At 37.9% G+C, this 26,717-nt stretch overlaps 1 protein-coding gene across 1 annotated transcript; it reads right to left on the bottom strand.

The window, feature by feature from the left end:
• Nucleotides 1-7: 7 nt before the first annotated feature.
• Nucleotides 8-26,606, bottom strand: fer1l6 (fer-1 like family member 6). Its single transcript, XM_051709070.1, has 37 exons — nt 26,561-26,606; nt 26,409-26,471; nt 26,231-26,309; nt 25,918-26,074; nt 24,571-24,757; nt 24,283-24,475; nt 23,341-23,669; nt 21,229-21,337; nt 20,997-21,153; nt 20,770-20,890; nt 20,579-20,679; nt 20,311-20,401; nt 20,030-20,149; nt 19,756-19,908; nt 18,470-18,647; nt 16,313-16,437; nt 15,866-16,000; nt 14,270-14,416; nt 12,583-12,690; nt 12,167-12,328; nt 11,887-12,058; nt 9,723-9,847; nt 9,487-9,612; nt 9,349-9,394; nt 8,413-8,489; nt 6,446-6,574; nt 6,196-6,336; nt 5,171-5,298; nt 4,877-5,047; nt 4,618-4,772; nt 4,376-4,518; nt 4,202-4,290; nt 4,024-4,122; nt 3,017-3,258; nt 2,645-2,802; nt 864-964; nt 8-195 (listed from the first exon to the last, which is right to left on the bottom strand). The coding sequence occupies exons 3-37, from the start codon at nt 26,304-26,306 to the stop codon at nt 15-17; spliced, it is 4,932 nt and encodes a 1,643-aa protein (XP_051565030.1). The 5' UTR covers nt 26,307-26,309; nt 26,409-26,471; nt 26,561-26,606; the 3' UTR covers nt 8-14.
• Nucleotides 26,607-26,717: the final 111 nt, after the last annotated feature.

The raw sequence follows: 26,717 nt of genomic DNA, 5'->3' as shown, positions 1-26,717 counted from the left end.
TTGGTGTGATTTGCTCAACCACTGACTATTTTACTACTGATTGCCCCTGGTAGGGTGTAGAAGATAAGAACCAAGAACAAGGTCACAATCAGCAGCACCAGGCCTGCAATTATGTATTTCTTGTAGTTCCCCCAGATCAGGTGAAAGAAGCACTTGAAAGGATTCATAAACCAGGAGAAGGATGTGTCCGGCCGACTAGAGAAAAATCAGAATTTGGTATTAAAAGTATTTCATACACAGAACAACCCACATGACTAAAAATTTCTACTAAAGTAGGCAAAACGTCAGCACTGTACACCAGTGGTTTTCAACTGGTTTTGTTTCAGATTTTACTTTGGGCATCAAGTGGCGACCCAAGACTACTATACAAAAGTAAATCAAAGATGCCCTTAAAATCAAATATTATTAAAAAAACAAAATATAATACAATCAAAATATTAATTAAATTGATGAATATTACGGTTTTCAAGGATGTGAATTTTGGCATTTGGCTAGCTTCTACCAAGTGACAGATGAATTTTCACCAAAATACTGTAGAGTTTAACTGGACGCATGACATTTGATCAAGAACAAAAGATATTGAAAGCATTTTCACTTACCTGGTTAATAATAGGCCTACTTATTTTGCTATCTTAATAATATACGATTCAAAGGTGATTTACTTTTCATTTGCACTTGGCATGGTTTTATTTTTTTTACCCTGTCCGTGACAATTAGAACAGAACTTAGACCCATTTTTTTAGGTCAATCACTGGTCTACACCACATCCTGTCATACAAACTATGAAAACACGCAGTCTGCTATAATGAGGTCATGTGTAATAATGTGAATAAACATTTTAAAAAGTGTATTAGTCATATTACTTTGGTTTCTCCAGAGGCTCTGGCTCCTTGCGTGCACGGCCGACTGGATTTTTCTCTGCCTCTTCAGCTGTCACCAGGTGGAACTCTGCTTCGACCTTCCCCTAAACAAAGGAAACAGTTAAAATACAAAATTTCATTGCCCATACATTTTTAAGTGGAATCTGCTTATACTTTGTTCAATACCAAATAAGGTATTGTTTTGTATAACACAAATGTGTATGGACAATTTACCTGACTTAATTTATTACTCACATAATTACCAATCTACTTTTTAATCTAATCTAATTGTACATTAACGCTTTATGCTCGGATAGGCCCGCTCATCAAAACATTAATAGGTATCGTTTTAAAGCTTAGAAGCTGTACTTTACAATGCTTGTAAGCATTATGACCAAAACTGAACAAGTGGTTTGAAATTTGCAGACAAATCAGAAGTGTTCTGTTTTGATCATTTATTTATAATTTTGCACTGTACATATTATTGTATCGGTAAAAACATCAGACTGATCAAATAGCCATGTGTCTTATGTTGTTGGAAAGCTCACAAAGAGTAGAATACCACCAGCCTATTTTTTTTTACTCACAGACAAAAATATAGTGAGTAATAACTAAGTATATGTCTTTGACATACAGTACGTTACATGTAAACAGGTGTTGCTTATAAGCTAAGTTTTCACATATAACTTCACGACAAAAAAAAAAACTGAACATAAAATATCACATACCATTACTTAGAGGAGGGGATTCTTGTTAAAACAAGCCCACGCAAAAAGTAATCAGATGCATAGATCATTAGATAATCCACAAGAAGTACAATGTGCACAGCACATAATGTGCTATCTGGCTAAAATTACATTAGCTTTCACTGATCAGATGACTTCATCAGAAATTATGAAGTACGTTGTCCAGCATCATGGAATGCTAAACCAATCGTATTAGGATTCAGATTGCTTCAACTACAGGTGGAAGTCATCCAAATATACGTAGAGAGGATCATTCACTCTAATTACATATGGCCACCAGTGGATGGTGCCAAGTGCATGACACAGACTCAATAATGGCTCAAATGACACAGAATGGAACTGATGAGATCTTGTTATTTATGCCTGCATGTTTTGAAAAGAGAACATACCTTTAATCATTGTTGTATTTGCATGTGTATTTTTTTATGTACAATTATTATGTTTTATTTGTTTGGAGAGGCTTTTGGACACTTGAAGATGTATTTGGACACTATAGGATAAATAATTTTTGTAATGCTATAACTTTTGATTGCTTTGTCATATCAACACAATATCTTACTCATTTACAGTTGACATGATTGGAAGCAAAACAAAAGTGTTAAAGTGTTTGTCTATTTTTTACCAGTTTTTTAAGCTGAGAGTATCATAATCTATTTCATTAAACATTTTTTTTTGAAGTTTTCTTTAAAATGATACCAAACAATTGACCCTCTTTGGTTTTTGTGGGCATGCCACTGAAACAGGAAATCTTTAAAAACACCTTCAGAGCTTAAAGGGTTAATCAGAAGAGAACAGAAACTGCATGACCTTTATATGACATACATATTTTGTTCCATGGAAAAACGATGAGAAGTTTAAAAGGTATAATCCATAATTTTTGCAACTGTCTGGAATCAGCTAGGATAACAATGGGTGGGCATATACTGTATATACATGACAAAAATACTTGTGCAACTCAATACTGTATGTCTGCCAACACTGAGCTTCATATTGGCAGTTTAAACTTTATCTTTAATCAAATTAATTTAATAGACGCACCATGAGGTCTCCAGCTTTAATGAAGGGCCACCAGCCTTTGGAGCGTTTCTGCTGGAAGATAGAAATGTTCTCAGTGCTTTCTGTCAGCATCTCCATCTTACAGGCTTTAGCTGATTTAGCACCACGTGGAAACCCATGCAGGTCCAACTCCACTGAGCCTGAGAAAAACCCAAATATGACCATTATTTAGTATAAATATCAAAACATTTCAGTCAGGTTTTCCAGGTACTATTTTCCTCTATCAGTTTTAATGGCAGATCTTCTAGAGCACTGGTGAAATCCCACCAGGAGAGGCTACAGAGTGGTCTTAGGGGGGACATGTTTCATATGAAAAGATAAGGTAAGCACTTGTTGGTGAGGGCACTTTCTTACCTAGGAAGTCATCAGAAGAGAGCCTCTCAAAGTCCCACACCTGCATAACAAGGACTGCAGGGATCTTCTGCTCAGTTTTGTCCAGAGAATAGATATTTTCTCTTTTCTTTACCACCACCACTTTCTCAGCCGGCAGGTAGTTGAAGGGGAAAACAAAGCGCCAGTTGAAGTTGCCCTCCCCAGTCAGGGAATTGTAATGGACATCTGTCTCCTGACCATCATCTTCAAGACCCTTTAACCACCTGAAAAACAATGAACAAAACAAAAAACATGACACGACATGCATCATCAGTCATGGGCCACTCTTTACAACAGCATTTCCATATTTTATAATTTACTGTTAATTTTGATGTTGGGGAAAATGGTTCTTAAAACACAATGTTGCGCATCTAGGGAATATTAGAATGCTTTGTTTTTAAAGAACATTTTTAACACTCTTAGCAGCTTTCCTTCAGGATTTAGAGTTTTGGAGATTGTATCCTAGATCAGCTTCTGCCTGAAGGCGCGGTCACATTTACCTTTGCACGGCGAAATTCCTTGGGCAAAGATGGTGTGGGCAGACCTTGAGTGTGTGAAACCAGCAAAAATATAATTGTCAAGCAGCCTCTTTTTAATGCTGCACTTTATACACTTAATTCTCACTTTATACTGTGAGACTTAAGTTAAAAACAAACTCACCACTTAAATTATATCCTTGTCCACTGTGAATATCCAGTGTAGCTGTGTACGAAGCACTGCCCACAAAGAGGTCACTGCCAAAACTTCCTATTGGTCAACACGGCAAATTCGCATGTCAAAGTTCACCAAACTTAAACTCCACGCCAAATCAGCTAGATGAAATTCTTTGCCTCCAGAAGTCCATCGCGCAAAATTCACGATCACGCAGATTCCCATTGAGATGACGGTATTTCGCCCGCAGAATTTAGCTGTGCCTTAAGGACATTTTTAATATAGGCCTAGAGAAAATTGAGCCTTTTTCTATGTTTATTGGCATCATCCAATGTTACCCTTTGACATAAATGTCACTTGACTGCTGTCCTGTTATGAAGTTTGTGTCCTCCAGTATAACATCTTCAGTGTTCCAGATAATAATTCTTAGTTCATACCTTCATAAAAAGACAGGACAAACAAGTATTAATTTAACTGCGCAACCCTGTAAGATGGTTTTATAGGTCTTTAACTTACCCTTTTGGTTTGCGAGGGGAGATGTCCACAGGAGGGCCAGGATGCGGCATGTCCATTGGAAAAATGTCTACCCACATCTGCAACTGGCCCTGAGGAACATTCACACACAAAATTCTAGGAATCACTACACCAATAAAATTACTCATAAATTACTCGTATATAGTTTCACATTACCTGGTCCATTCCTGGTTTGTCTTTGAGGTAGAGGGTCCTTGTTTCAATGTGCTCTGGGACAAGTTTACAGTCCACTCCTGGCATCTCAGACCACTTGTGCAGCACCTTTAAAGCCAGGTGTTCGTATGACTCCACCATCTGATCTGTGAAGGGGCAGCAAACACTCATAGCGCTTCTCCCTCAGTTATTAATAAATGATCAGCAGTTTTGTCATGATGTAAGAATCAAAAAGAGTGACTAACCTTCATCTGGAAATGCAGTTTTCCCCATGAAGACTTTGTTTCCGATGGTAATTCGTCCAGGACTGAAGCGAGGATTGTCCAGTCTGTTTTCCTTGCAAAGCTTAATCAACAGGTCAGTTGGCTTGATGGAGTCCCTCCATGCGTTATAACCCTCACTAGGTGACATAAGAGTGTCCATTGAAAACATGAAGGGTCAAAAGGCACCAAACTAACTTGTGATGGATAAAGACTGAAAAATAAATGTTACTATATAACTCACATTACATATTCAGTAGGCAGACCACAGGTAGCACGATGCCTGCTGTAAAAACGGTTCTCCAAATCAATATGCGTTTCTCCAATCAAATCATCTCCACCAACAGTATCATAATCATAGATTAGAATAGTTAGCAGGGACTCCTTGGGGAAAGTGGATTGAATTTCAAAGGATCTGGAAACAAATATGGAGAGAGAATGACCCAATTCACTCGAAGAAACGTGCAGTTCCCACAATTTTAAGTGAATTTCTCACAACACCCTGTCATGACACTAATCAATCTTTGTGCTTATTCACCTTCCAAACACTGGGTTAAGCTGCTTTGGGATGTAGTTGGCTCTGTCTTTGATTTCAGTTTTCCCAAGTTTCAGCACTATGTAAGGGTCTGCTTTGCCATCTGGGTCCGCTGGGTGCAAGTTGAAGGCCTTAAAATGCATAAGTGTGTCAAACTTCAGTTCAATATAGTTGTCGGAGTTGGCCTCTGTGTGATTGTTTTACTGGTCATATTTTAGTCAGTGAAACTAGATCAGAGTGAAGTTCATGACCAAACAAAGACTGTGTTTACATGCACAAAAGTATTTTGATATTAATCAGAATATAGTGGTTGTTTTCTGATTAGATAAGCAAAGTGTAAATGCATTATCCTGATGCAATAACAAGATTAAGCCATTATTCTGGATTCTATAAATCTGAATAACAGGCATATGTCTCTATTAATAAGAAACGTTGAATATCCACTATAACTAAACATTTCTTATATCCATGTCCAAACAAAGGAAATTCTGGGCTATATTAGAAACAGTTGTAAAAAGGTAAATCTATTGAAAGAACACATTTCTGCAGTAAGGAGGAGCTCAATCTTTTTTACCAACATTTCACAAACATTAACTGAAACATTGTGGCCTAAATTTGTAAGAATCTCATGACTTACATTTTGCAAATCCATCACAATCTTGTGTGTTATTAAGGACATGAGTGAGTATTAATGAGTTGACTAAATTACTTTCCAAAATTACTAAAATGCAATAAAATAAATAGCAAGAGCAAGCATCTCCAGTATTTTCAGTAGAAAACATCAGGAAAAGAATTTGCATGTCTTAGTTTATTGGGATTATGCTGATCACATGCATACAGGGATATTAAATTAGCTATGAAGCATGTAAATGTCTTTTTCAGAAAAAAAGTCTTAACCAGAATATTGTCTTTCATCAGAAAATGATGTGCATGTAAACGTCATCAATAAGTAACCATCATAAAAATATGTACGAGTATCTTAGTCTGTATCACTGTAATATTAGTATTGAAGGATGGAAGGCACCTACTGCAACTATGTACACACGGATTAAGACGCTCACTGCAGTGTTAGGAGGTATGCCCTGGTTTATCTTAAACTGCCCAGAATCCAAATATCCATCTTCCTTATCATCATCTGTTTCTTGCAGCTTATACAGACAGAACCTGCCCTGGGGGAAGAATTGATGGTGGAAATTCTGTGAATTGGTGTCATTGTACTGCTTGTGATCTTAAAAAGTCTCCATGTATGTTATGGTATTGCATGCAAAACCAGCTTACCTTGAACTTCCCAACAAATCTTTCCTCAGCAGAGCCTTCCTCCTCATTGGCCTTTCCTCGATAGAGTTCAAAGGTTTTAACCCAGTCATCAAAAGGCCCAAACTCAGCCTCCAGCTCTTTGTCATACACCTGGAGTGATTGAAAGTCAGACTGCATATAATTTTAATGGATAAATCCTCATTTAACCTTGTGCAACCTCGCGTACACATGCATGTACATTGTATTTTAGCTTCGCTATATGCAAGGCATAATTTAAATTCATTTAAACTGACTGAATACTGTTCACAACACTTTAGACTGTCATTTAAGGGTTAAACTTTTGACACAAAAACATGATGTCAATTTACATGAAGTGCTTCTACAGGCACAGAACCAACAAAAGTGTCTCTGCTAAGAAACCTCTTAAGTTTTTTCCTTGAAACCTGTTTTGGTTTAAAAAATAGCATCTCTAGTTTAGTTTGATATGCCGCTTTAAAAAATGCATTCATTTTTCACACAACAGTGTGATGATACACCTGATGTACACATACAGGTACGTGTTGTGGGACATTATTCCCACAAAAGTTGAAAAACATGTTAGTTATTTTGAACAAATTTCCACATTAACAAATCTGTGGGTTATTTTGTTTCATTTTAATATAAATTTGGTCATTTTATCTTATCACTGTACAATACGGTTCTACTCATTAACATTAGTAAATTAATTCCTATATTTACTGTGCATTTGCATATTGAGAATCAATGGGTTCTTCCAAAAGCTGAATAATTTGGCTTTCAGAGGTTTAAATGGAGTTAGGATGAAAATATGGTGCATTTTGAACTGTTCTGAGACAAGTGGAGACAGGCAGCACCCTGGAGGTTAAGTCATTCACTAAATATGGTGCAAGTGAGCATCCTATAGCTCTCTATGCAGCTAAGTGCATTCACTCCTAAAATCCAACCAAAAGCTGAGTTTCAGGCTGCAGATGATGTTTGGACAACTCAACATGTTTGGCAGACATGGGACAATGGTAATCAGTACATGGATTCAGAATTTATAATGTATAATTTTATTTTAACATGGTTGGCAGTGATTGAATGAAGATGGCCATTACTTTGAATCAGAATTATTTATTCAGCTTTATGGAAAATCAGCTGTAATGTCTGTAACGTTTCAAAAATATGAATAACCAACACGCCTAGAAACAGCTTGGTATTTAAAATGTCACAATTTAGTCCCGCTGTCCACATACACTATATGGCCAAAGGTTTGTGGACACCCCCTTCTAATTAACAAATTTGGTTACTCCATTAAATCCAGTAAAGAAAAATCTTAATGTTTCTTTATATAATGGCTTGGGCTTTGTGTGCTTCCAAATGTGTGGCAACTGTTTGGGGATAGCACTTTTCTGTTCCAGCATGACAATGCCCCTGTGAACAAAGTGAGGTCCATAAAGAAATGGTTTACTGTGTCTGGCGTGGAAGAAATTGACTGGCCTACATAAAGCCCAGACCTGAACCCCACTGATCACTTTTGGGGTGAACTGGAACAACAACTGTAAGTCAGGTCCCATCGACCAACATCAGTTCCTGACCTCAATGATAGCCTTGTGTCTGAATGAGAGCAAATCCCTGCAGCCATGTTACTACATACAGTATAGTGGAAAGCCTTCCCAAAAGAGTGGAAGCTGTTATTACAGCAAAGGGGGAGATTGATGCCTATGGTTTTGAAATCAAATGTTCATCAAGCACATATGGTGTCCACAAACTTTTGGCCATATAGTGTATATGGACATCAATTATTAGGAAAACTATTTGATCTAGAATCTTTTTTTTTTTTTTTTTGCTTGTTAATTAGGTGCTACTAGTTACAATTCAAAAAGGGAAATGAAAAATGAACACAGCAGTCATGCTGGGGTCTCAGGATGTTAAAATATAGACAATATCTGCAGGTAAACCAAGCACTCTAGCAAAACATTTTGCTTTACCTGTAATGTTGCAAGTCTGGGCTGTTCTGACACACTCTTGAAATTCATCTCTTTTTTTCTGTCCTTAAAACCTGATGCTTAAGATAACACAAAACATAACTCTTCAAGATTACATACAATCCATCATTAGTGAAAATAAAAATCAGTTGCTATAGAGAGTGTAAAGGTAGGTTAAAGAAGCAAATACAAATGCTTTCAGCATTTCCATCAAAGAAGTGTTTTACTTTCTTAAACATAAAAAAAAAAAAAAACAACTAGCTAAGTCTCAATGATACTGCCAAAAACAAGAAACCTGTTTGAAAAGTTGTTAGTTATAAAGTGTTTGCTAGAGACACACATATCACATTTTAACCCTCACCAAGCACAATGCATCTTTATGCAGTCATACGTTGCAACAGTTAAGCTGATACCAATACAGTATGCATGTAAACACAGGAAACAGGTGCCACTCGGTACAGGATTGCAAAATTTGATCTCTTGTGAGTGTAGCATTTACTAACATTCCATTTTTAAATGCACAAGCTTAGAATATGAGGACATTTATAATCCATTTAGCATTTTGTAGTATATTTTAGGTGCACACTGTTTGCATTGTGAGTAAAACATTCGGCAATCCTATTGACCACAGAAAAAGAAAGGACCATGCAAAGGACAAAACAGACTCCCAGTCATTCTTACCCAGACTGGTCAATCCTTCTGAAATAATGTTCTCCAGAGGAGGTACTAAACAAGAATGTAACCACGTATTAAAGATAATGCTACAATTTAAGAATCAACCATTGAAAAACATCTATCCATCCATCCTTAACTTTTGAAAAACATATCAATCAATGTCTATAATGGTTAACATAGGCATGTTTGATAGCAAAATTATTTGTCCACAGCATCCAGAGGAAAATTTTTTTTTCTGATTAGGATTAATGAAAAAGCACTTACCATTGTCAAAGAGCAGTGGAAATGGATTGTTTTCTTTTTGCTTTGCCTAAGAATGAAGTTGTGGTGAAAAATATCTAGTTAGCAAAAATAAAATGAATTGGACCACCTTATCCATTGCTAAAAAAAAAAAAAGTTTACCAGGTGGGTCCTCTCCACCGATGCATAGTATTTAGACCACCAATCAATGACGTTATCAGCAGACTCGTCAGCCGTGGTGCGTTTCTTTCTTTTTGTAGACCTCCATTTGCTCTTCTTTGATACGTGCTATTGATGAAAAGTTTTATAGTCAGTAGACTGGAACAGAGTGTGTGTGTATATGTGTTTGTCAGCATGTGCTTTAACTTGTTCATGTATTTATTGTACTAAAAACAAACCTTCCTGTCCTGAAACTCCGATTCAGTTTTGGGGAGAGGGGTTAGTGTCCTCTCCTGCTCAATCTCTATGGCAAACTCCTCCTCTGCCAGTGGCACAACACTCTGCTGAATGCCCAGTAGAGCCACTACAAGTGAATGCAAAGCATAGACCTTATTCACAGAAGTGCCATCTTTGATTTTTAATGGGAATGACAACGAGGCTATGAGGGATAGACGTACAGTCTCTTCAATGGGCTGCACTGAAAATTAAAGTGTTTTTGGATCATTCCGCCGATAAGACAGTGAAAAAGCTTCCATTCAAGAACATTCAGTAGACAAAAAACTTCAGAAAACATGAGTTGTGGAAATTTGATGTGATCTTGGAGCTTTTTACAGCTTTATACCTTAGTGCCATTGAAGAGATGTAAGTCTATCCCTCACAGCCTCGTTGTCATTCCCATTAATAATCAAAAAGGGTGCTACTGTGAATAAGGTGTATACCATTAAGTAGCTTTAATAAGTAGATAAACCCATGTGATACCAAAACATGATAACCAGTTAAACACTTTCTAACAATATTTTAAGTAATTTTTCAATTATAACAATAACCTTCTATGTAAAACTGGTACAGTATAATAATGTGAAGAATTTAGTCTAATTAGTGGTACTCCAATTTAAGTTGCATCCTTATACCCCTAGACCCCCATGTTCAGTCTTGGTCCAGGAGGTCTACCTACCTTCTTTAAATAAAAGGGCAGATGATCAGTTCATAAACGCTTGGTTTTTGCCCTGTTCCTCATACAATGCATATGACTTCAAAACGCTTTTATTTTAGCATGACTTGTAAGGTGATACGTTTCAACGTTTATAACATTTGCAAGCTTGTCTGAGTGCGATGAAATTGCGCAGTAACTCAACGGATATTTCATGATACAACTAATACTCAATTTAGCAATTGTGTTTTTCATTTCATATTTATTTTTATTTTTTTTATAAAACTAAACTATCATTTAGGTTTACAGTTTAAGGTAGGGAGGTTGGTTTTGTTGATTTAGAACTTGTGTATGGAATACACAAGTCTGTTTGGGAGAAGAGTTTACTAGCCACTAACTGTAATTTAGCGCCACTCAGTGGACATTTCAACTCAGAACTGCCACGGCACGTGTAAGGTACGATTTAATATCATGTTGTCCAGCCTGGTCTCATGAACATTACATGACAAAATTACATGCTTCATTACACATTCAGGTGCAGTTTCCTAGTGGAATGTCCAGCAGGGGGCGCCAAAAGCAAGTGAAATGGTGTTGCAATAAGACAAGGTTTTTCAGGTGAATATTAGTCAGGGGTTTTAATGAGTAATGTACCTCCCTATCTTAAAACTTCAACCTTATCAATAGTGTTTTAAAAAGCAAATGAGTGGTGAACAAAACAGACATCCTTACCTTAAACCAACACCTAAACCTAACCGATAGTGTTGTAAAATGAAATACGACATGAAGAGCAATTTTTTGGAGCAACAACATCATCTTATGTCGCTTCTATGACAATTTTGTCTCACGTGTCAGCTTGTGTGCTTGAATGGTCTCGAGCCGCGGTCTTTCAAGTCCAAAGTCCAACACTACTGTATCAGGTGAGCTACCCCCAAAGCTAATCACATTGGAATAAGTGTGTAAATGTAGGTGGGTCTGTAATACAAGCATTAAAATGTATAATTTTTCAAATGATGCGTTATTGTAAGGTGTTTTGATATCATAACATAGCAGGGTCTGAGTAATAGAGCAAAAAATTGTTTATAAAGTCGTGATTTGTGTGAAAGTTAATAAAACGCACAGTTGTTGTAGCGCCTCTGGTGTAAATTTCAACAGGAAATTGCAGATAAACATGGAATTTGTCACTTCAAAGTCAGTTTGCCACAATTTTGTTATAGTAAATGTTCATTCTATGAGACTAGGTTGATTTTGTAATTTTCATGAGATCAGATGCTAATAATTACTTGTTTTTAGTGGCATTTGTTTGTTGATTAGAATTTTTGTTGTAGAAATTTGTTGTGAAGAAATGAATGTGGTGTTGTAATCTCTGTGTGATTAACAAAGTTAGTTTGCAAACCTTTATTGTTTTCTAGAAAATGATAATCCACTGTCTATGATTGTGATGTAATTGAAACTGCTACTAGTAAGTTCTTTACCTGCTGTGTTTCTGGGCTCTGGTTGGGGCTGTTGGGTTAATGTGGGGGTGTGTTTGTATAAGGCCAAGTTGTTAATCATATGACTCCCCACAAGTGTGCTGCGCCCAAAGGCCCTCCAATCCACCACAGTGATGGTGAGAGGTGGGAGCAGGTGTTCGTCTTCAGGCAGCTCCTAGAGAGAGACAACAGCAGTCATTGACATGCTGAGATCAGCGGAACGCTATGAAACACACACATAAACAGCAAGCACAGGACTCTGTTGATGTAGCAGTTTGCTTACCACATCAAAGGTATCCACAAGCATTGTGAAGTTTGGGTTTTTCTTGTAACTCTGAATCACTGAGGAGTTGACGCCTGCTCCTGCACACTTGATGAAAACTTGAGGCCGATCAACAGATAAGAGCTGAACTTTCTTAAGCTCTCTTAGGCCCCAGAACAAAACCTTCAGTGTGATGTGAAATGAGTAAAATGTATTACATGATATATTATACAGTAGCCTATAAAAAAAAATAAATAAATAAATAAATAAAAATAATCCATTTTGTGGATTAGCAAAAGTTATTATAATTTATAATAACTATATATAAATAGTTATAAATTATTAGGCTAAAAATGTTTGGCTCAGCTTGGCAGTGACATATTTCCACTTGTGTGTGTACTTCTTAATACATTGCCAATAGGTTAACATTTGCTCACCTCAATTCTGTACATGCAAAGCACAGGTCGAATGTATGAGGGAACTGGATAAATCCCTCCATCTGGCTCATCTACGTCAGGGAGCGTGTCCTCACCTGACTGTGAGACCTACAAGATCATGGGTAAGACAAGCAACAGAGAGAACATAATATTCTATGTGAGATTTTAGCATTAATTAAAACAAATGATATATAAAACATTTATATACTGTATGTACAGTAAGTAGAACATATTTCTATTATGTTGCTTTGACAAAGGCAAAAATATACTCTAAATGCAATTTGTAAAATTCCTGAGATCAAATTTTTTAAATGTAACTCCTCCTAGAGCTTTCAAGTTACTGTATTTCCACTAAACTCGGCACAATGCTTGTGACCTCCTTCCTTCAGACTCTAATTAAGCAATATCGCACGAGCAAGAGTGCTGTCAATGCGGTCTCATGCCGCAGGTAATTACAGCAATGCTGACAATGCAGCACAATTACGATTGTGATATTGCTTTTATACAACAGTTCAACAAACAAGTAAATTAATAAGTAGGGAAAAACTAAGGACTGTCCCAAAAAAATGCTTGTATTTGAAACTACATTCTTACACCACGGATGCAGGATCTGCCATTGCTTGTTCAAAAGATGCACCCAAGCCTCTGTTACTAATTCTAAAACCACACTTTAGAACTAGTATCGACAGTTTGGGCTGTTTCTAACCAGTTTTTGTAGAAACAAGGATGTGTGTTTGTGTATGAGAGAGAGAGAGAGAGAGAGAGACAGAGAGGCTGAGCCTGTGATTTTCCTTGCAGTGATGAACAGTAATGCTGCAGCTGTTAGTTTAACATTATTTCTCAGCTGTAATGTGATAATAATCCCCTCCGATAGTTGAGTGATGCTACCATACGTGCTATTTGAATTATCCTACGAGTATTTCAGTTATGTTCAAATGTTTTGTTGTCGGAAGGAAAACATGGAAGACGCCAGTTTCATTCTTGTAGATTTCTTGCGGAACTCTTATTTTGACACGGAGACAGAAAGCGTTCTCTCCTCCGCCATGTTTATGTCTTCTACCAACTCGGAAACTTGTATCAAGTAGGTACCCTGAGCTTGTTTGAGTTGTCTGTTGTGACTCTTGTGATTGGCAGTAATGCTGAAGCTGTTAGTTTAACTCTATTTCCCAGCTATAGTGTAGTAGTAATCCGAGCGATCATGGAGTGAGAGACAATTCCGGAAGACTTCAAAGAAACTTGCGCACTGACTGACAACACAGATTGCCTACGTCAGCTCATCTCGCTCAAAGCACACACAAAACAGTCTTTTGTTGCCACCTGCTGGCTCAAATCTCATCCAATCAGATCCGGGGACTAGAATAACGGTTATAAAAAATTTCCTATATCTTTTTTTGGTTATATCTATTATACCTGATCAGATTTATGGCTTTCCCGTTGCAGATTATCAGTCTCGGAATGTGACTTCAAATTCAATTCAAACTCTGTCGAACTGTCCCTTTGTCTATCTGTCTGTTTCTCTGTCTATCTGTCTACATAAAGCCTGTACAATCTCTAAACTTTAAGGATTTTTAATCTTTCAGACAACGTTTTCTCAAGCCAACATTACATTTTGTCTTGACCAACTTTTCTTTTTTAGTTATTTTCTATTTTCAACATATTCTCATTTGTTGCATTGAAATGAATAGACCTGAATGAGTTCAAAGGCTCCCAGTATGTCTCCTCCTGACAGGCTTCCACAGAACAGTGGGCTGTACTGCAGCTGAGGGGGGGAGTATCGCTCCTCTGACAGTTTGACCACTGGTAGAGCCACTGTCGACCCCAGATATTCTGTACCCTGGAGGTGCAAACCATTGCTTAGGTCATATACATAAATTTAAAGACCCCATAAAATCATAATTGAAGTAAAAATTTAGTAATAAAAGTTGTCAAAAGTAACTTTTAGCAGATATACTGTATACATTTAAAATTTAAAGCCTTTCTCTTCTAGAACAATAAACCAAAAACAGACTCATGCTGCACTACACAGACCAATCAAATGCTCTATTGAATGAGAATGTCCCTCCCCCCTGCAACTGAATAGCTAGTATCAAATTAAGGTTGTAGTGTAACTATTGGCTATTTTTAAACGAAGGGACCAGCCCATTGTCAATCCCACCCAAATTTCCTGTTTCAGTAGGAAAAAGCTCAACACAGGACTGAAAACACAGTGTGTTTTAAGCAATTTCATGGAGTCTTTAGAGGAAACGGAGCTATATTGCAAAAGCAGAACAGAGAAAATTAGAATTTACAGCTGAATAAACATGTTTTATTAAACCTAAACACAATTATAGAACTATCCACACTAGGAGAAGAACTGCATATGTGGTTTGTTTACAATGCATTTTGACACAGGGACTAAAAACGGTTCAAGGAACAAAAACCGAAGACGAATGAAATTTTTAACAGTATGTAACCGAAAACTGGAACAAAGTCATTTTAAATTGTTCCGTATTTTTAAATGCTAAAAACCGGTAAATGTTTTTCAGATAACTTTTTCTTGAAACTAAAAGCCAAAGGGTTTTATCACAGTATATTTTTGGAATTACACCACTTCATGTTGCCTGAAAAAATTAAACGTGTTTTGAACCTGAAGGAAAATACTGCATCACACATTTCTTTGCCTAATTGTCCGTTGTGGATGTCACATTCTCTGAATGAAGACCTTTTTAACAACTATGTATAATTACTACATATACATGCACGACTAATCCAGATACAAGGAATGGACCTTATTAGAGGTGAAAATTTCACTGAATTATTGTTAGATATGATGAATTAATACAGATTTGATGCTGCCAGATTTTGACTCAAAAGCAGATCTTTAAAATTTTACTTAACTGTTAATTAACTGTATGCTTGTTAGGATTTCTATTGTGACAAATCGCTAATTTTATGTTTATTTTGAAGCATGTGGCTTATCTTGGACCATACTGCTTGTTTCTCTTGTAAGATCTGGCAATGCTGCAATTGGTATTTCACCCACCCCTTAGTGCAGATTACTGTCATTTTAAAAAGAACATTATTAACCATTCTTTTATTTTGTTCTCATCGGTAACCATTTGGAAAGGAGGCTGCTGAACTTTTGAACCGGAATGAAAAAATACTGTTTTAGCTCAGAACGAACTGAAATGAAATACATTGCGTTTTTAGTCCCTGTTTTGCCATACTCTGTTATGGGCAATTTTTTAACAATTCAGTCCCATTAAACACAATGTAAAAGTATTCATAAATGTGCTTTCCTTACCACTGCATCATCATCATACACTTCAATCACAACTGTTGGAGGCTCTTGGACTATTTCATGGAGCCCTCCACACAGAGAAATGTTTTTGAACAGAAGCATCTGGTTCCAAGTGGGTGTCAAAGTTTGCTTGATGATCTGCAAAATGTATGAATTACAAGAACAACCCTCATGTGAATGACCTCAGCAGAGCTTTTCACATTAGAATGCTATTTGCTTTATGGGTACCTTAACTAAAAGATTTCATTCTAAGGGTTTTAATTAGGACTTATTATCCAAAATCCAAAAGAGTAGGTATATGCAAAGAGGTGCTGACAATACAGTGAAACTTAATTAGTCTCCTGACCAATCAGTAGAGAAATTAAACTATTTTCGATGGTGCAGTCTACAGCACCATCTATCAGATTTTTGTCTAGAATTTCATTTGATGTCACACAAACTCATGCTTACACCAGTGCTTTGGCTATTGGACAGAAAAGACACCCAGGCAAAGGGATCTGAGAGGCCTGTGTTGTCTGCTGCGATGAGACCACGAGCCTGGTATATATGAGCCCTCAGCTGGAACATGTGCTGCTCTGTAAAACAACACTAAACAGGGTCATACAGCTACACAACATGCAAATCTTATAGATAAGAAGAATGGAAATGTAAAGATACTGTGTGTAATTTTTTTCAAAGTTAAAATACTTTCTCATATTGTCCCAACTTACTATCCAGAGACAACTACGGTATAAGTAACCCATATGTATAGGGATTCCCCCAAGAAATGTAAACTCTGTGGCACAGTGGTGCTATCAATACATTGCTCTATTTGTTGAAGTGTCCTAACCAGACTGTTACATTTGCTCAACCGCTAGAGTGAGTTTAGGGTGGGACTAGCCATTTTTCAACAATGGCAGATGGGGGGGGAGTGTTTGGGAAACATGTTTGCAACTCCATTTGGTGCCACTAGCGGTGCAAAAATTACACACTTCACCTTTTAACCCTCCTATGGGATTCATAAATAAGCCCTACGTTTGCGCAAAGGTGTAATTGTTTTTTTGATGATGATACTGATAGCATTTCTTCTTCCCTGAAGTAATAACAATAAAATGTATGCAATTCTTTTGGGATTTTATGCTATTTTGATCTTATTTATAAGTAATTTTCTCAAGTTTACCTTTCATTTGCAGATGCAAATAAGCAAATTTATGAAACTTTAGTACAGCATAAACCTACCTACACTTCTTTATGTTGAAACAAGAAGAAAATATGAGAATGTGACATATATTGGAGGCAGATTGCTGCCATATGGTGAACAAAATACTGTATAAATAACATGACTTGAAAATCATGTTGAGACAATAGTAGATGGCCGAGTTTCACTGTGGTGCTGCTACAGAATGAACTGTGAGCAAGGCTGGACGTGGCCACAATTATAATTTAGAGCTGTGGGAAAATGTCTTTGTTTCCATAACAGAAAGATGCAGTGTTTTGTCTGGAAGGTGAGGCACCTGCATCTAATCGTAAAATTCCCACAGTGGAAAAGGTATATTTTGTACACTGAGGTCATTCAGAATTTGTTCTTTGATCTTTGTTCTCTGTGTGTGTATTGTCCTACCCCCTCATTTCTGATGCTGCAACCACGTACGGTCACAGTATGTACTGTATTTGATGAAGGACGCACTTATCTGCCAGCAAAACAGTACATTCTTTTAGGCATGCATGCGAGTAGTATGAATAGATTTCGGACATACTTCATCCGGGGACGTTGGCATCGTCTCGTGACCCGAATATATGATGTAATAACAACAATCGTGAAAACTATCTGCTTTGGTTTTGTTAAACAAGCACCATTCAAGCACAAGGAACAATTATCTTGGTATATATAGCACTTACAGTTGAGAAGAGGCGTCCGCCTTGCAGTTCACCTCCGTTCCTTTAAATACAGTGTTTTGAACGTGACGTCGCCTTAGCTCCCAAGGGATTATGGGAAGTGTCCAGTTGATCCGCACTTCAGAATCTCTCTAGGTCATCTGGATATTTCTCGCTTACTGCTTCATGAATACTGTGGATTCGGACATACTACTCCACTGACATACTGTTTTTGGCATACTATATAGTAGAGAAGTATGGATATTCGGACGCAGCGTGAGTGTCTGTGTTTAGTAGGGGTGTAACTATTCACTCGTTTTCTCGATATATCGATTACTAATGCTGCCGATTCATATGCATCGATCTTGAAATGTGATTTTTCTGCATTGTGGCCGAGTTATTGATTGTATTTGACAAAATGGTCTTTCCCACTCATTTTAAATTTTGGTCGATTTTGACCACGAAGACAAAAGGTGTTGCTTTTTTTTTTAATGACCACTTTGACTTATCGAAACATGCCCAAACGTTTTTTGCTAATTCAGATTGCAAGTAGAGGAAAAGTCACTAAGTTGTGAACCCCTCAGATAAAGGAAAACATTTTAATTAAATCTGCAAAAGTGATTCCGGTCAAAAATGTCTGAAGACCATATGAGGGTTAAAAAAGTATTACAAGTTTTGCATTTACATATTGAACAAAAACTGCATTTCTGTTGTACACTGTTCTTAGCAGCATATATTGCTAAGCAGTATTACCTGAATAAAGTAAATTCTCAGGAGGAGGACCGCTTGTGTCCTCAGACGACAGTCTTTCCAGCTCAAAGCCTGATGGGAGATTCTCCAACATGTGGGATGAATCCTCACAAGTTCCCAGCCAGAGATACACATCAAGTTTAGCCTGGACTGTCCACCCTGGTCCATGCTTCCCTGGAGGCTGAAAGACATCAAGAATTGTATATATCGTTAATGAATGTTACATGAGAAGTGGAAAACATGTCAAACTACCATCCAAAGCTCATTTGAAAAGATCTTACAGTTCTTTCATTCATGTAAATATAAATTCATTTATCCAGTCCTTATTTCACTCCAAAAATCTGTACGTATTATTACATAAACCTGTTTTAAATCATCAGCTCTTTTTGTTCAATATTTGCACAAGCACCGTATACAGTAGCATAATACATAAATAAGCACATGCGTATGATGCATAATTTTTTTTAACAAGGTATAAATAAGTAATAACAAGGAATTTTTATAAATAATATATTGCGTATTACAAAACTTAATTTTACTTGTCGTCTTTCAATATTTTTTGGTATTTTTGAATTATTCTGTATTGTACACTGGCAGCCAAAAGTTTGGAATAATGTACAGATTTTGCTCTTATGGAAAGAAATTGGTACTTTTATTCACCAAAGTGGCATTCAACTGATCACAATGTATAGTCAGGACATTAATAACGTGAAAAATTACTATTACAATATTGACCTTAAAACATGCCAGTCTACTGCATACTGTGGCAACTCAAAAACAAACACAAAGACAATGTTAAGCTTCATTTAATGAACCAAATAACTTTCAGCAGTGTTTGATATAATGGCAAGTGATTTTCTAGTACCAAATTAGCAATTTAGCATGATTACTCAAGGATAAGGTGTTGGAGTGATGACTGCTGGAAATGGGGCCTGTCTAGATTTGATCGAAAATGACTTTTTCAAATAATGATGGTGCTGTTTTTTACATCAGTAATGTCCTGACTATAGTTTGTGATCAGTTGAATGCCACTTTGGTGAATTAATGTACTAATTACCTTCCGAAACAGCAAAATCTGTACATTATTCCAAACTTTTGGCCGCCAGTGTATGTATTTTTGTTTATTTATGTATTTGTCTACTGCTGTTAACACCTCAATTTCCCACTTGAGGATGAATGAAGTACCATTCCCTCCCATTCAACTGTGATTTAGTTATCTCCAACCTTTTTAGAAAAACTAATGTTTTAATGAGACAGCCAGATAGTTAGATTTGTATATGAGTTCCCACCTTGAGGAACAGGGTCTTGATTTTTCCACAGTCTCTTCCTCTCTGTTCTGGGCTTTCTGAGAAGAGCAGGTGACGAGCAGGGATTCTGGCATACGCCAAACGCTTGTTATTGCTGACCATGCACACAAACACATCTGGTAATGTGTGTTGAGGCTGAGATAGGCGTGAGATGAAAAGGAATATTAGTAATGATAGATACTTAACTGATACACATATGGGAGTTCTTTCAAGCATTTGCATATAACATAATAACATAATGACACATAATAACCACCTCTTCCACCAGAAATCTCAGTTTCTTTTTGATTTTCTGAACTTCCTGCAGCATCTCTTTGACTGTCAAAGATCTTCTCTTTGGCTCAAGGATTCCTCCTGCTACTTCAGTCATGCTCTCCTGAAGAGCAGCACATAAAACATTATGTCAGCAAAATAATATGTCAGCAACAATATCATCTATTTCCCTTTATGCAATGTGGTAACAAGGAGTGCTAAAGGTATAGGTGAAGTCTTGAATATATTGGTCAACTATACCTACTTAGCATAGGATATACCTACCAGTTCTTGTTTGCATAGAGTGAGTCTCTTTTTGTCCAATAAGGTCAAGTTGGCGCCCTTAACCTTCTTTTCAGCAAAAGCAATAAACTCCCTGTAGTAAATCACACAAATACCATTCCATCCAAAACAGTTTGATCATCATCTGTATACAGATGTTTTATTTCAACAATGAGATATGATATGATAGTATTGAAGGATGGAATAGGTACTTGAATTACTTAAACATCTCATTTAGTCCCTGGACACTTCCTATTGTCTGAAGGCCTACCTGGCATCCCTGCAGAACTCTTGAAGTACATGTTGCATGAGAGTCTCAGCCTCTGGATCCAACATTTTATCCAGTTTTGACACCTTAGCGACTCCTTCCTCCTGCATCGGAAAAACATTAATTCATAATAACCAAATGAACTGATCACACGGTAATGTTATAAACCAACACTGTGCTGAAGGCTCACATACAAACATCAGGGCAGTTGTGTCCAGCATGTTGGAGTAATGGAGTCGGTATGCTCGATCTTCCCAGCTGCTATAAACATACATGCACGGCTTTCGCGTTGAGATGGGCAGGTACATGTAGTGCCTGCACAAACAAGATTATGTGTCCAATTTTGTGCATGATAAAATATTTTCCATTATTTAATAAAGATATAAGCCTAATGAATGTTAGTGTGGGTTGTTTTGAGCACCTCTGTGCATCTCTAAAAAGGGGCTTCTCTGGTGCTGTAGTAGATTTGCATGGGATTGATGCTATAGTGTCCAGAAGAGGAGTGGTCACTGACACGTCTTCAACCTTTTTCTTTGCATGGAGTGGTGCAGCACCATCTATTAAGTTCCCAAAGTTACCTTAATAAGAGAGCACACATTACACATACTTGCCTCATTTATGAACATGTGTTGTTGAATCTAAATCCTTCTTACCAATGGTAAACTCAAGGCTGATTGGTCTGTCACCGATTCTTCTGTCAATCATAGAGGCCTCAAAAACAGAGCCAAAGAGCAGGAAGGTTTCCATGTCTTCATCACCAATCTAAATTTAATGACAGTTAAAGAGATAGTTCCCCAAAAAGGAAAATTCTCTCATTTCACTCTAAACCGATTTTATATTCTTTCTTCTGCAGAACATAAAAAGTGCATTTTTCATTCAAAGTCTTCTCAAGCCATACAATCACTTTGTGCAATGAACAGAATGAAACATCATGTTGTAAGAACCAATGAGTTTTTATATATTTGAGTTTACTGATGACTTCATTTGAGAATAAATAACACCTTAAATCACACAAAGCAATCATATGGCTTCAGATGACTTGGAATATAGTGCATGAGCTGTATCGATGACTTTAACTGTGGTTTTATGATGTTTCTTTATTCTTTTTAGACCTTGACAGACTGGATGCACTATTTATTTGCATTAAATGACAAATAAACCTTGTGAAGACTGTTTAAGAATTGGCAGAGGCTATTTGCACTAAGTGTAAATAGCAACAAAAAGCATATATTTTGTACTAAGTGCAAATAGTGTTAGATGCTATTTGCAGTCCTAATTAAATACTGACATACTGTATCACTGCAGTGTGTTTGTGTTTTTTTTTTTTTAGAATTCTACAGACACCCTACACTAACCCCTACCCCTAAATCTAACCCCAACCTTACCTCTACAAAACTTTACCATGTTTTTACTAGTCACCATAGTATCACCATGGTAATTTGAAGTAAAAGCATAGTAACCACAGAATTAAACAAGGTTACTATATTAACAGCATATCAAGTAGCACCATGGTTAATTGCATTAAAACTATGGCTCCCCTGCCAAAAACATGGTTACTACAATATTACTATATTAAAACCATGGTTAATAAACTCTCTGACCTTCACCGTGACTAAATCACTACGATGCAACCAACCTTTATATAAATTTTTGTTTATAAGTAGTATTAAAGGAAATATTAAGAATAAAGACAGGGGGGCCTGGGTAGCTCAGTGAGTAAAGACGCTTACTACCACCAATGAAGTTCACCAGTTCAAATCCCAGGGCATGCTGAGTGACTCTAGCCAGGTCTCCTAAGCAACCAAATTGGCCTGGTTGCTAGGGAGGGTAGTCACATGGGGTAGCCTCCTCGTGGTCACTATAATGTGGTTCGCTCTCAGTGGGGCACATGGTGAGTTGTGCGTGGATGCTGCGGAGAATAGCATGAAGCCTCCACACACGCTATGTCTCCGCGGAAATGCGTTCAACAAGCCAAGGGATAAGATGCGTGGGTTGACGGTCTCAGATGCGGAGGCAACTGAGATTTGTCCTCTGCCACCCAGACTGAGGCGAGTCACTACGCCACCACAAGGACTTAGAGTGCACTAGGAATTGGGGAGAAAAAAAAGAAAAAAAAAAAAGAAAGACAGGAAAAAGGATGGGGAAAAAGTGGGAATCGAACCCGGGTCGTCCGCATGAAAAAAAGGCACATTCACACCATCTTTACCAACTACACCACTGCAGTTTATCTTTAATATCTGCGTTTCCACTAGACTATTGGAGTGCAAATAGCTGCGCTTGTGGCAGGTGCTATTTACACCTAGTGCAAATAATCTCTCTGTTAAAAATTCAGCTTTTGAACAATGGCTTTTTTAAACAATGGCTTGGTCAGTTTTGAAAGACCCCACTGAAAAGACCAGCTTAGACCAGAATTTTCATGCTGGTCCAAGCTAGTTTATCCTGGTTAGTTCTGGTTTGGTGCTGGTCTAACTGGTTGACCAGCATGTTCATGTTGTTCACCAGCAAAAATGCTAGTCAACCAACATGGTCTTTCTGATGAAGCTGGTTCACAAGAGGAGGCTTGATGGTTAAGCTACTTAAGAAGCCTGGTAAGGTTAAAAGTATCCCAAGCATCCCATAATGGGGATCAGCATCCAAAACACAACATATGCTTGAGACCAGCAATCCTGGACTTTTCAACAGGGGAGACAGAAAGAATGAGTAACTGAGCAGGAAAAAAATAGATGAAGGATAGAGTGAAAATGAGAGACTTTTACAAACAATACCTTCTCTGGGTGCTCCACTGGCATGACCTCAGGTCCTATGGTCTTGCTCTTCTCCTCCTCACCTCCTGCCCCTGGTCCAGTTTTGGGATCTTTAGCAACGGCTTTCCCTCCCTTGACATCTTTCAGACTGATCTTTGTTGAGAGCTGGGATTTAGATTCGGCTGCACCTCCAGAAAGGATTTCCACACTTAGCTCTATGTAAACCCTGCCTCGGTAGGACACCCCCTCCCCAACACCCTCGTTTAGCTCCTGGCTGTCATCCACCAGTGCGGAATTGCGAAGAGAGCCATAGATGTTGATCCATGCCGGTCCAAATGTGGGCAAGAAACCTTGGGAGTAGCAAAGAATGATGAACAGATGTGTTACTGACTAGCCTCTACTAGTGGAAATAAATCTACTAAAGTCTTGACATTTATGGTGCATGTACAGTAGAAGAGTGTGTAGTTATGGGTATTTTACAACAGAAGATGATGAGTTGGTCTCTTATGAACAAACAAAATATGGCCAAAAGTATGTGGACACCCAAACACCACACCCCTATGTGCTTTTTTATCATTTAATTTAAAATCACTTGCATTAAGGAATTGGTCCTCTCTAATAGCTTTCATTCTTCTGGGAAGACTTTCTACCAGATGTTGGAGCATGGCTGAAGGGATTTGCTCCCATTTAGACATGAGAGCATCAGTGAGGTCAGGCTGAGTAATGGGGTCTGGCAATCCAATTCATCCCAAAGGTGTTCAATGGGGTTTAGGTCTGAGCCAAACTGTTGTAAAACTGTAAGCACAGCATTCTCTAGAATGTCATTGTATGTTGTAGCATTAAAATTAGTTTTCAATGGAATTAAGGGACCTAGTAAAATCCGTCAAAATGGAAACAGGTGTCCACATACTTTTGTTGAAGTCGTTTTATTTTTTCTTTAAACAATGCTGTGAAATTTCAAACCATTGTCTCCATCATTGTCATTTGAGATGGTGTGCAGATCAATGTAATGAGTCCCAATGGCCACATCATTCATGCTTCCTTCATCCAGAACCCGAATCTTCAGTCTTTGACACAGTGGAGGAAACATCTCCTTAAACACCACCTGCTCGTTCCACACTGGGTCTGCTGTGCTCTTTTGAGTAGATGTCCTGCCCTTTCATGCAGGAAAGAAAGCAAGTATCAGACAGAAACAGAAGCACATTCAATCGGTATTTATAAGTTTAATGAAGCATTGGATTGTAAGCTTACAACTTGACCGAAGAAGGACACCTCTACATAAGGATCTATGAGGGCTGTGTTGTCTCCAACAAAGGCTTTGGTCACATTGGCCATAATACTAGAGTTCATTCTAGGAAGACCTTCGGCTCGGTACACTATCACATAAAATCGAGCCCATGGCCTCTCAGGGTTTAAGCCTTCAGGAAGCAAGAGGTTCCTGGAGGCAGACAAAGGCAGAGAAATAGAACTGCAATAAAATGCAGTGGAAACACACAAGAGTTTTTAATATAGCATGATCCCACGGGATATTTTGTTAGAGCTAGTTCTGATTTTTATTTTTTATTTTGGAGAAGCGCCACCATGTGGCAAATGTGCCTTTAATGTCATATCCCTTTTTTCCAAAAAAAAGTGAAAGAACACTGTTTTGGTTCACTGTTTACTGTTATGGTAAGGGTTAGGCTTAGGGTTTTGTTAGGGCCAGGAGCATATATATTTTTTTTATTTTTTTTCTCCCCAATTTGGCATGCCCAATTCCCAATGCACTCTAGGTCCTTGCGGTGGTGTAGTGACTCGCCTCAATCCAGGTGGCGGAGGACAAATCTCAGTTGCCTCCACGTCTGAGACAGTCAATCCGCGCATCTTATCATGTGGATTGTTGAGCGCGTTACCGCGGAGACATAGCACATGTGGAGGCTTCACACTATTCTCCGCGGTGTCCACACATTACTCACCATGTGCCCCACCGAGAGCGAGAACCACATTAGAGCGACCACGAGGAGGTTAACCCAACGTGACTCTACCCACCCTAGCAACCAGGCCAATTGGTTGCTTGGGAAGCCTGACTGGATTCACTTAGCATGCCCTGGATTCGAACTTGCGACTCCAGGTGTGATAGTCAGCGTCTTTACTTGCTGAGCTACCCAGGCCCCGGAGTATATTTATATACGGTAATTTCTACTCCAATGTTTCCGAAAATCGGAAGCGTTGTACCTTTCATCTATCATCCATTCAATCCATGTAAGTGAAAGAATGCAGTTTTGGTCTCAATACTGTTGTGCATGCGAACAACTGTAGTTCCAAATTCAGCCACTCGGGGTAGTTCAGAAATTCGGCAATCATAGACTGATTTTAGCAGACAAAACAGTCGATTTTCCTGTGAGATAAGTCTGTCATATTAGCACAAAGGAAGGTCACTGAAATCTCTTCTGTTTGTCTTGAAATATGAATGGTTTCTTAGCTACAGTATCTGTATCTATGTCAATCCAGCAAAATAATATTTGGGAATAGTAGGAGATTTGTATTTCATTCAGTGCATTCAACATTCAATAAAGACTGCAACAGAGGCTTTATTATGCTATTGTGCCACTAAGATCTTACTTTTCTATCTGCTCCTCCGCATCACTGAACTTCTGGGATGGTGGCGCAACATCTCCCTTTCCTGAAATGCTGATGTCACACTTCAGGTGACCTTTCACTCCTGTGCGAATGTCTGCTGGATCCGTAATTGTGGCCCACTTATTGATAAACTGATGGCCTGGCACAGCAAGGACAGCGTTAATTGTGTACAAGCGGAATGAACAAGCAGACCAATAACTCAAATATGAGACATGATTCACAAACTTTAATCACACCATAAACATAAGGGTATGAGGAAGAAATGGCAAGCAGCTGCAAATATTAAAGTATTTACCAGGCTGGGCGTAAACGGTTCCAACATCGATCTTGAATATTCCCACACAGTAGCTCTTCATGATCTTTGAGTGCATTACCTTAAGGGGAGAAGTCCATTAGCCTTTTCATGATCTTTGAGTGCATAACCTTAAGGGGAGAAGTCCATTAGCCTTTTTATTTACATACAATATACTTACTGAAAGTTTGATGACTTTGTCAAAAAAGATGTCTTGATGGCAATAGAAGTCAAACACAAAATACTGTTGAGGAGTGAGAAGACAACACTTATGAAATATTCTTGCCATTATAAATGAATGCCCTAGTTTCAAAATTGTCACTATTTCCTTACCTCATTGTAAAATGGAGCATTTGTTCCTTCTTTAACAGAGGTCTGCTTTTTCTCATCTCCAATTTCAATCACAACACTAGGGTCTATATTGTCCCCAACCAGTTGCTTAGCCTCTGTTATATTGATGGAGATCTTAGGAAGATAGCAGAAAGTTTTC

The sequence above is a fragment of the Myxocyprinus asiaticus genome, chromosome 10 (assembly GCF_019703515.2).
Source record: "Myxocyprinus asiaticus isolate MX2 ecotype Aquarium Trade chromosome 10, UBuf_Myxa_2, whole genome shotgun sequence".
In the NCBI taxonomy this organism is placed as follows: domain Eukaryota; kingdom Metazoa; phylum Chordata; class Actinopteri; order Cypriniformes; family Catostomidae; genus Myxocyprinus; species Myxocyprinus asiaticus.
The sequence above is the reverse complement of the archived record's forward strand: the minus strand, read 5'-3'. Positions and strand labels throughout refer to the sequence as shown.

Excerpts from the sequence above, each read along its gene's own strand:
- fer1l6 (XM_051709070.1), bottom strand. The coding sequence starts at position 26,306 with ATGCACTCAAAGATCATGAAGAGCTACTGTGTGGGAATATTCAAGATC. Across the intron at positions 6,575-8,412 it reads CCAGACTTGCAACATTACAG|GTGTATGACAAAGAGCTGGA; the intron begins GTAAAGCAAAAT and ends CAATCACTCCAG. Across the intron at positions 5,299-6,195 it reads TCCGTGTGTACATAGTTGCA|GCCTTCAACTTGCACCCAGC; the intron begins GTAGGTGCCTTC and ends ATGCATTTTAAG.